Source organism: Xenopus laevis, chromosome 5S (assembly GCF_017654675.1).
Source record: "Xenopus laevis strain J_2021 chromosome 5S, Xenopus_laevis_v10.1, whole genome shotgun sequence".
NCBI classification, from domain to species: domain Eukaryota; kingdom Metazoa; phylum Chordata; class Amphibia; order Anura; family Pipidae; genus Xenopus; species Xenopus laevis.
This window is the reverse complement of record NC_054380.1, coordinates 22,563,772-22,573,601: the sequence shown is the minus strand read 5'-3', so window position 1 is coordinate 22,573,601 and position 9,830 is coordinate 22,563,772. Positions and strand designations below refer to the sequence as shown.

Below are 9,830 nucleotides of genomic sequence, written 5' to 3'. Positions count from 1 at the left end.
AGGTGTCCCGTTAGGGGGTTATTTATCAAAATCCAAAAAAAGTACACAATTTTCTGAAAACTACTCTACAAATCCTGACTGATCCCCTATTTATCAATATCTTACAAATTTTTCGGATTTGTTGCTGAAAACCACAAAAACTTTGTATTATTGAACTAAACCCCCGTGCAGATCAGGTTATGACGGGGAGGTTCTATTGTGCAATAAGCTTATGTAGGAGCCCCAGTGCAGCCAGAGCAACAGCCTCCTTTGCATTAAGTTTTCCATCTCACACACTGATTAAATAAGGAACCCGGGGGGGGGGGGGGAAATCCTACCCCCTGATAAGGACCAGTCTTGAAGCAAGTCTCTTTAAAACATTTATTAAATCCAACAGTAACAAAAAAAATCCATAATTCAAGCACATTTTCAATACAGAATATGTACAACATATTTAAAAAGTCCTTATGTTCTACAGACAGATTACAGCGGTTTATTTTTGTACAAAGTATAAAGCAGAGACAGTGGCTTACAAGTAAAAACATACACGGCCTGTACCCATAATGACCTTCGGATGGTGTACTAGACAGCCCATTTCTCAAAACCAGTACCAATACATCATTAGAAGTAATCTAAAGAAAAAAAAAAATGGCGGTGGAAGTCCGCTATAAATATCTTCACAATGATACAAAAAGGCTTATTCCCACACGAGAAAGATGAAGCCTCTTTCGCAAGTGTTTTGGATTCAAACGCCTGCTGCCTGTTGTGTCTAGCAGACTCCTCTTCTTGAGACAGGTTCTTCCATCAAGTTTTATGTGCTTGCTTCTTGCTGCATTTCATTCAGCTCCTTCATCTGCCAATGGAAAAACGCCAGTTAGAGATACCAGCAAGTGTAATTTTGAAAGCTAGATTCTACCTAGATTTCATTGAACAAAAACTTGCCAGAGATGGCAACATTTCTTGGGCTTGTTATACAACCAGACCAGCTCCATATTAAAAGGAAACCCCAAGGTGTGAAGCAATTACACAAAATTATATTCTAAACAGAGCAGTGGTTGTCATATTTTATACAACACTAGGATTGTTTGCCTATATACTGCAATAAATGCACAAAGACTTATCCTCTTACCTCAGCCTTCTGATACTTTCCTCTCTTTCGTCTTGTAAAAATCTGCAAACAAATGAGAAAATTATTAAGTGTTAAGAATTTTCACCTTCCATGTAAGAATGGTGGCAGCAGCCCCAAAAGTCACCCATGGCAACAGAGACCACCCCCTTGACTTTTAGCATGTGTGCAGATAAACTAATCTCACCAGCGATTTACTGCATTGTCAGCGGGAACAGGTTTTTTGGGGGGGGGGGGGCAGTGGCGCAACTATAGGTCTGCTTACACTAGTCAACAAGAACCCCCTTTCCCAACCACCGTCTTACCTGCGGGGGATGCAGTGTGTGTGTCGGCAAAGGGTGCATAGTAGCAGAGTCTGGGTAGTGGGCATTGAGTGCACTGGGCCCCTATGAAGATATTTTGCAGGGGGGCCCAGCACACTAGTTACACCACTGGGGGGAGGGGTTGGATATTTATCGCATGTGGTAGTGCAGCTTTAATTATTCCACCTTTAATTATCCCACCCCAGCCAAACAAAAAAAAGCCATAGGGTCTCTGAGTTGTGCCCCCCCCCCCCCCCAAACCTATAGCAAGCTTAAGGGCCCAGGAACAGAAGTCTTAATTTGCATGTATATCTAGGCTAAATAAATATTTCCTTCCAGTATCGTCATCAGACGCCTAGGCTGGTATATCTACGGAGGGTTGAGCGCCCCATTTATAGCATTTTCCTGAACCAGCATCAAGGCATTTAGTCCCATTGAGCTGGGGCACTCACCAACACAGCTATTAGAGCAACAATAGCCAAGACCACGACAACAATGACTGCAATGACCCCAGGGGTGAGGTGTTTCATAGAGATCTCGTGTGGCTTCTCATCAATGTAGTAGATGATGGGTTCCTTGACAGCAAAGTTATTTCCATTAACAAGAATTTCAAATTTTTCATCTGGATGAAACAGGGAATCTCCCTTTATCTGTACAAGAAACCGCAAAACAAGTTACACCTTTATTTTTTTACTGAATGAATATTTTAACAAGACTATTATGATTAATCCAAAGCCGCTCTCTTGTTTAAATATTTCCTGGTACTCACATCCTTTTCCATGTAATATGCAACATCTGTAATATCAACCTCTCCTGGAAGTTTCTGGGAGCCGTTTTGCTTTAAGTCGACGTAGATTAAAGAAGGACCCTCGAGCTGCAGAAGAAAAAGAAAGCTGTTAGGATACAGTGAGGCATCATTTCTACTTCTAGGTTAGTCAGGGTAGGTCTGGCCTACAAGAGGACCAGCCAGTGGGCCCCAGCCAAGGACTGTTTCTATCAGTACTTCAATTTTAGACCAACATAAACGCAACGTTTAGTGTTATGTTTCAGTCAAGAGTCATCTATCCAGTCATAGGAAAACCACTTTGATCACCATATTTCTTCATATTCATGAACAGCCTACCACAATAAATGGGCTAAGTTAGAGAGATTGAGTAAATGTGGCCATAAACAGGAATATTAAAGATTTTGGTCCTTTAACAATTTGGTAGTTTATCTGCCCATGTATAGGGGCTTCTGGCAGTTCTCCCCGATTGATCTCTAGGAAAAAAAAAAAAAAAAGTGGGCAGACATCGATATTTCAATATGTGATCAAGGACCGCATCGACCAATTAATGTCGTCCTCGTCCCATTTCCTTATCAGAGAAAGATCTAAGTCACCGGTTCTAAATGGGATCTTTTATAGCCAGTCGAGTTTTTACATAAACGCAGATCTTACCTCAACAGAAACACATTTTTCAGGTAATCCATATCGATTCACTATTGTTGTTTTAAGTGCTCTGTGGGGAGAGTGAAAGAACAAAAATGAATAAGAAGTTTTGTAACTTAACTCCCAACACCAAGAGACGAGCAGCAAGATAACTTACTTTTTCAAGTCGTCATCATTCACGGAGTCTGTGTTATTGCGTTTCATTTCAACATACACCCAGCTAAAAGAGGTGGGGGGAAAAAAAAAAAAATTGTATTCATTGACAAACGACTACTAAAATCACAAATTAACATTGCAAGGTAGCGCTCGCTCTGCTGAGGCTTGTCTGATCTTGCTTTGGTAGAACACTCCTTATTCTATCAATAGTAAACAATTAAACCACTGAAACTGGAGGCGTCACGTCATGCATTGTACATCAGAGGCTAATTTAACTGCTGTGCCATTTGCACCTCGTCTAACCGGTTTCAATTCAACAAACTATACAGTCTAGGTAACTGCCAATATAGGCACATGGTGGGTTTGTTGACTCTTCATACAAAGTACCCATTTACTTTGCCTGTGATCTCCAAGTATCTTCACAGAAAGAACGATTAGCAGATATTTCTACAGTCAAGCAAAGATACGCACTTAGTTCTGACCAGCTCCGGGCACTTCCAGTTTTTGTCCCCTTTGTCAGTTCTTCTGACCCCGGCGGTATTGACACACCAGCAGGTGTCAGTATTGTTGCACTGCCGGGCCTTAAACACCCCATTAGTATCACACTCTGGATTGTACAGTCCGTCGTTGTCAATAAGTGCTTGTGCTGGTTTAACTCTGCGACCTGCCTTTGTCCCAAGGCTCTCTCTCTTCATCAGCCAACATTTAGGAATTACTGGAGGGAAAAAAAATGCAAAAGCTCTTCAAGACAGTAACAAAACTTATGATGCCAATAGAATTAAGATGAAGATTTTCAAAAGCGATATTTTTGTGGTGTCGCTGCGGCTTTTGGCACCTGCATATAGAGAAAACAACTGTGCAGAATATATGGCAACTGTTCCTATAGCTCTTTGCCTTTATAGAGAATCGAAAATGCTAGAATATGCAGTGCTTGTGGGGGAGGGGAAATGGTGCAGGTAGGTTAGTAATAGGACAGAAGCTCTTAAAGAAACACTTACATTTTGAGCAGTTCACAGGTTGGGAATCGGGCCCTATGGTGAGGGTACACTGACAATCTGAAGATGCACCGCTGTTATCGCATTTACCCATGTAGTGCGTTCTACATTTGCATCCTGGATAAAAAGAGAAGCCATTATATTAGTAAAAAACTGGATGTGCCCTTATACAATGCACAAAACAATCACAGCATCTAATGATAAAATAAGGACAGAGACGACTTCTTGGGCTCAGCCTCAATGACAGCAGTGTTTGATCAGAATAATGTTCTTGATACATGTTAAAGTTGAAATCATAGTAGTTAGCTGTAGTTCAACCAAAATGTTCAGTAACTTTTGCCTGGGAAACTTTGATGCTGTAAGCTGCACCTCAACTTGGCGGGATGGCTACTTTAGCGCTATTGCTAGTTTTTTTTGGCCTGGGCACACAATTATAAGTCCAGTTAGGTTTAGTCCTTGTGTTCATATAACATTAGGAACAATGTAAGCCCAACATGCTTCTGGAACTTTTTCTATCCATTATATATTCCCAGAAGTGCTGTGCAAGACCAGTCTTGAAGGTGTTAAGTCAGTAGCTAGTTTTAGTTATTCACAGGTACCATCCACTAGGGGGTGCCACTACATTAAAATAAATAAATAAACCCACACCAGATTAAGCTGCCTGCAACATCCGTATCAGCGGGAAGTGTAGTAGCTGGATTTCAGTAATAGAGCTGGTACTTATTGCTGCAGTTTGAGCCATCACAAAAAGTCAAAATGGCAAATGACATCAGAAAGTAAGTGCAATTGTAGGTGGCACACTATATGACACAACCACTATTGCGGGTAAAAGCAGGCAGCTCCATTCTTCTGCAGAACCTCTTCCCCCGACCTCCCATAGTATTATAAAGGACTGTAAAGGGAAGTCTTTGTTGATCTCTGCCTTGTTTAGGAAAATCATAATTCAGAGGAGGCACAATACAAATCAGCATTGGAGTTTATATTTAATTCATTTTATGGGGAACTTTAAGGGGTGGTTCACCTTCAAACTAGTTGTTGTCAGATAGATCACCAGAAATAACCACTTTTTCCAATGACTATTTATGTGTGACCATTTTCCGAATATTGAAGCGTCTTTTATCACCTTCTGAAGCAGCCCTTGGAAATGGGGGGTCTCCGACCCTGCAAACTGTTCTAAATGGATAAAATTTCTTATTTTTGTCCCTGCTGAGCAGAATCTCTGGGTTTCATTACAGGCAGCTGTTAGAATTGATACAATAGTTGCTAATACTCCAGAGATGCTCCTGAGAAATGGATCAACTAAATGTTGCAAAATTGTAACCGTTTAGAATCTGCACCTGAATTACTGAGCTGCCAGACTCAAACACCAGAGACGGGAACATGAAACTTTATATTTAGATTTTGGAAAAACAGTAAAAAAGTAATTGAAAAAAAAAGTCTTTATTTCTGGGGAACAATCTAAAAACTGGAAAAAAAAAAAAAAAGTGTTTGGAAGGTGAACAAATCCTTTTACAGAAAACCCAGGTAACAAATGCAAAAACATTAGATAAGATAAATATGACAAATCTGGGACAGCCTGAGATTCCTACAAATATCCCAAAAATAATTAAACCCTAAGCGTTAAATAGGGTTTTGCTGCTGCAAGTTGGGGGGGGTACACTGTGTGGCTTGTACTATAGGAAACAGGGTTTTATTTCGAACCAACTAGAGGTATTGTGAGGCAGAGATGAATTAGAGCCAGACAATGGGGAAGAGGAGCGGCAACTCCCTATTTACAGACACAGGTAGAGACTAAAAGCCCACCCCTGGGATCCGCCCGGCGCCATTTTAACAGGACGAACCGCGCCTTTACCTGCCGCCCCAGGTACTCGAGCTTTATCTTCATTACTCGAGCTTTATCTTCACTACTCGAGCTTTATCTTCACTACTCGAGCTTTATCTTCACTACTCGAGCTTTATCTTCACTACTCGAGCTTTATCTTCACTACTCGAGCTTTATCTTCATTAAAGGCTGCCGGGAGTTGTAGTAAAAAACAAACAAAACCTACAGATTGCTTCCCTGGTTATTAGTTGATTGTAGAGTCTCCTACTACTCCAATTAAAGGTACAGTCCTGAAATATGGTATTAGAAAACCCCAGAGCCCACCTGCCGCTCCCCCAGGGAAAGAGCCGTAACCCTGCGCCGAGAAGCAGAAAGTCCGCTCCGTCGACTTGATATTCATTGATATATTGGTAGTGACCCGCGAGATACAGACAGAGAAAGACACAAATAAAATGCAACAATCTCAACTTCCTCCGGGAAACCCACCTTGACTCTGGACTTGCACCACCAGGACGAGGCACATTAGCGCTGCCCCGAGCCTCAGAGCTGTAACGAGCTGCATCTTCCTCCTCTCAGTAGAAGATCTACAAGTGACCTGTAATAATCGCTTTCCCGGCCGATAACTTCTTCTTCTCCTCCTCCTCCCCCACCAGGTCAGACCGGTCGGACAGGCCCCTCCCTCAATCACAAACAAGGACGAAACTCCGGCTCTACCTGGAAACACTACACCTGCCCCTTTCCCGAAACCACTGCAGGACCGCCGACCCCCTCTACTCCAATAGTACAATCTCCGAGGCCGGGTGATCAGGGCCAATAATCCAAGTAGTGAACGGTCCGGCCAGGAGAAAGCTCAGGTGGAGTTCCCGAGGGAGCCTTATATGTTGCTCTTGTAAAGTGACGTCAGGGGTGACGCCGCGAAACTGTGGGTGAGTCAGAAAAAAGGGAGGGCAGAGAGTTCCTGTCTCACCTGTAAAGCTCAGGACAAATACTCGTACTTAACTGCTGCAATCTAATATAGGCCAGTCAAAAAGGGCCAAAGACACTGGGATATAGCCCCCAACTCCAAAGGGCGCCCAAGTCAAAAATTCAAAAAGATATATACCCAGTCAATTTTCAAAGTTTAAAAAATCACTTTTTATTCATCAAAAATATTAAAAAGGCATACAGACCAATTGATGCTTCGCCCATGCTTGGGCGAAGCATCAATTGGTCTGTATGCCTTTTTAATATTTTTGATGAATAAAAAGTGATTTTTTAAACTTTGAAAATTGACTGGGTATATATCTTTTTGAATTTTTCACCTGTAAAGCTCCCATGCACTGCCCCTCCCACCCACAGGGAAACTGGTGGCTTTCTTTGCTGAAACCATTACTCACCCCTTACATTCCTCTCTCTGTCACCAGCTCTCAGCTCTGTATCACTGCACCTTGGGGGGAATCTTGTTTTTACTTTTAGTGGACAAAACAATGCTTCCATAGTTACTTTATTACAATGTAATTATCCTACCGCACACCTGTAGTTCACCAATCCTGCAAGCTGGTGGGTGTTCCCCCCCGAAACGTTGATGTTTGGTGGCTGAATAAAAGGGGATAATCCCCGACTGCACTAATCGGTGTGTGCGGATCCGTTTCTTTTACACATTGGTTCCATAGTTACTTTGGCTTCAGAGAAAAGACAACTGTCCAACAGGTTCATCCTTTCATGGACCTAAGCTTGCCACCTGGCCAGTGTTTTACCGGCCTGCAGGGGTAATCCTACCCAATTTGCCGCCCAAGGCGGCCTTCGTTTTTGCCGCCCCCGCCTCCCCACGGCACTCACCTTCAGCGCCAGACAGGGAGGTCCACGTCGCTAGTGCAGAGAGCGCAATTGAAAACCATAAATTCGGCTCTTAGTTACCAGGAGCGACATTTTTGCCGCCCCAGGCAACCAGGGGACGCTGCCGCCTGAGTCGAGTGCCTCAACTCGCCTCTTCGACGGAGCGCCCCTGCCGGCCTGGCCTGTAAAAATGTTGCATAATGCCAATGTTATTTATAGGGAAAAACCATAAAAATATAGGAAGGCCGGTATTTTTTTCAAGAAAAGGTGGCAACTAGGAATGGGCGAATTTTTTCGCCTTGTTTCAACGTGGAAATGTCGCCCATAGACTTGTATGGCTTCGCGCGTCAAAAAAAGACGCGCGTCAAAATATTTTTGACGGCGTCTGCATCATTTCACCAGGAGCAAATTTTTGGTGAAACAAAACGGGTCAAATTCACCCAACCCGAGTGGCAACCCTACATGGACCCACCCAAGCGTCACTAAAGCATAATAAAGGGGAACTGCGGCGAAAATGAACTTTTAATGTAAGTTTCATCCTACTGAAATAAGAAAGTTTCTAAATAATAATACATTAAAAAAGTCTGTACTGTTTCTGAAATAATCACATTTATATTTACTATCTCCCTCTCGGCATTTATTTCTCTTTGTTCTCTTCATGCAGGAATTGGGTGCCAGATTTTCATTGACCGAGCCAATATATCTTTTGGGGGGCTCCCATTCCTAGCAGATGTATTGGGCTGAACTCCATGGTGCGGCTTGTGCCGATCAGACGCGATGAGTGGAAGCAGATGAGACAAGAACCGATGCGCAGAATATAATGTACGTAATAGGAATATCGAACCTGCAATTGGCGTGTATATGACACAACACGACTGTCAGGCAATGTGCGGCTTTCACATCCGACAGTCGTGCCATGTTGGATGCAACCAGCTTGTAGGTCCAACATTCCTATTACTTACATTATTTTCGTTGCATGTCGATCGGTGAGGCCTGTTGGAGGGCCCCATACACAGGCAGATAAACTGCCAAATCCGTCTAAAGGACCCAAATCAGCAGCTTAAATATGCCCATATATGGCCACTAGCGATGAGCAAAACTTTTTCGCAAGTTTCAATACAAAAATGATGTCCATAGACCATAGGGTAAAAGAATTGGTCGCACATAAAAAACTAATTTGTTGCCCACAGCCTTCAATGCATTTTGGTGAATTTTTGCAGTTTCGTGAATTTTCAGCAAAGCAAACCAGGTCAGATTTGCCCATCACAAACCTTCACAAGCCTTAACGCATATATCCAACTCCAGCACAAACAAAATATAACAGAAAAACTGACATTGGCACAAATTCTGCATGTAGAGAGACAGGATTTCTGGTGATATTAACAGAGTGAGCTCTAATACATCTTCTAAGCCCCATGAAAGATACATTGGATCCAACTGTCATTCAATATCAAACTCCCAACTCCTGCATGAAATGAGGCAGATGCTGAGAGTGAGGATCACCTTGATTCAGAAACAAGTCAGAATATTTAATTGATTATAAATAAAATATTTCTTGTTATAGTATGATTAAACTTGTATTAAATGTTTTTTTCCGCATTAGTTCCACAGTGCTGTACAAGAGCTTGGTGCATGCATCACAGTTACGAATTCCAATGCGATTTTCCTCTACATTTTCAAAACTCCAACTTTTCAAGATTTATTCAGCACAAAAAACTTGAATTTAAAAAAAGCTGACAGGGTCATGTAGAAGTCAGTGGGAGTTGTACTTTTACAATTCAAGCTATTTCACAAATTCATAATTTGAAATTTGGTGGACGCATTGATTTTTACTGTGTTTGAGCTATTTTTTTTAATTGATTAGGGTTTTAAGTTTCAAGTTTTTTTTATTAAAAAAGGCATAAATTTGAGATTAACAAGTTTTCAAAAAAAAATATATTTTTGGTAAAAAGAGATGGAGGCGCTGCTGCAGAAACTACCCCCTGGGTGCATTTTACTATAACAGAGCATGGTTGGGGAAAAGAAATTCAGTGGGGTGGGGGTTGCCTAACATATTGGAACCCCCAGGTAATAAGGGTTTCCTTGTCCTTTCATTTATATTGATTGCTTAGAATTACATGTTGTTTGACTATGGAAAACAGCTTTGGGTGGCGGTTGCCATTAGGGTAATGGTACATGAGGCTTTTAGCCACCCATGCAATTTCTG

General features: G+C 42.0%; 1 protein-coding gene across 1 annotated transcript; it reads right to left on the bottom strand.

Annotated features, from left to right (window-relative positions):
- Positions 1 to 346: 346 nt before the first annotated feature.
- Positions 347 to 6,649, bottom strand: epcam.S (epithelial cell adhesion molecule S homeolog). The gene is given in 9 exon segments (NM_001093506.1): positions 347 to 832; positions 1,109 to 1,150; positions 1,860 to 2,057; positions 2,177 to 2,281; positions 2,846 to 2,906; positions 2,994 to 3,056; positions 3,464 to 3,707; positions 3,991 to 4,104; positions 6,296 to 6,649. Coding segments are annotated over 9 exon segments (906 nt in total). The 5' UTR covers positions 6,333 to 6,649; the 3' UTR covers positions 347 to 790.
- Positions 6,650 to 9,830: the final 3,181 nt, after the last annotated feature.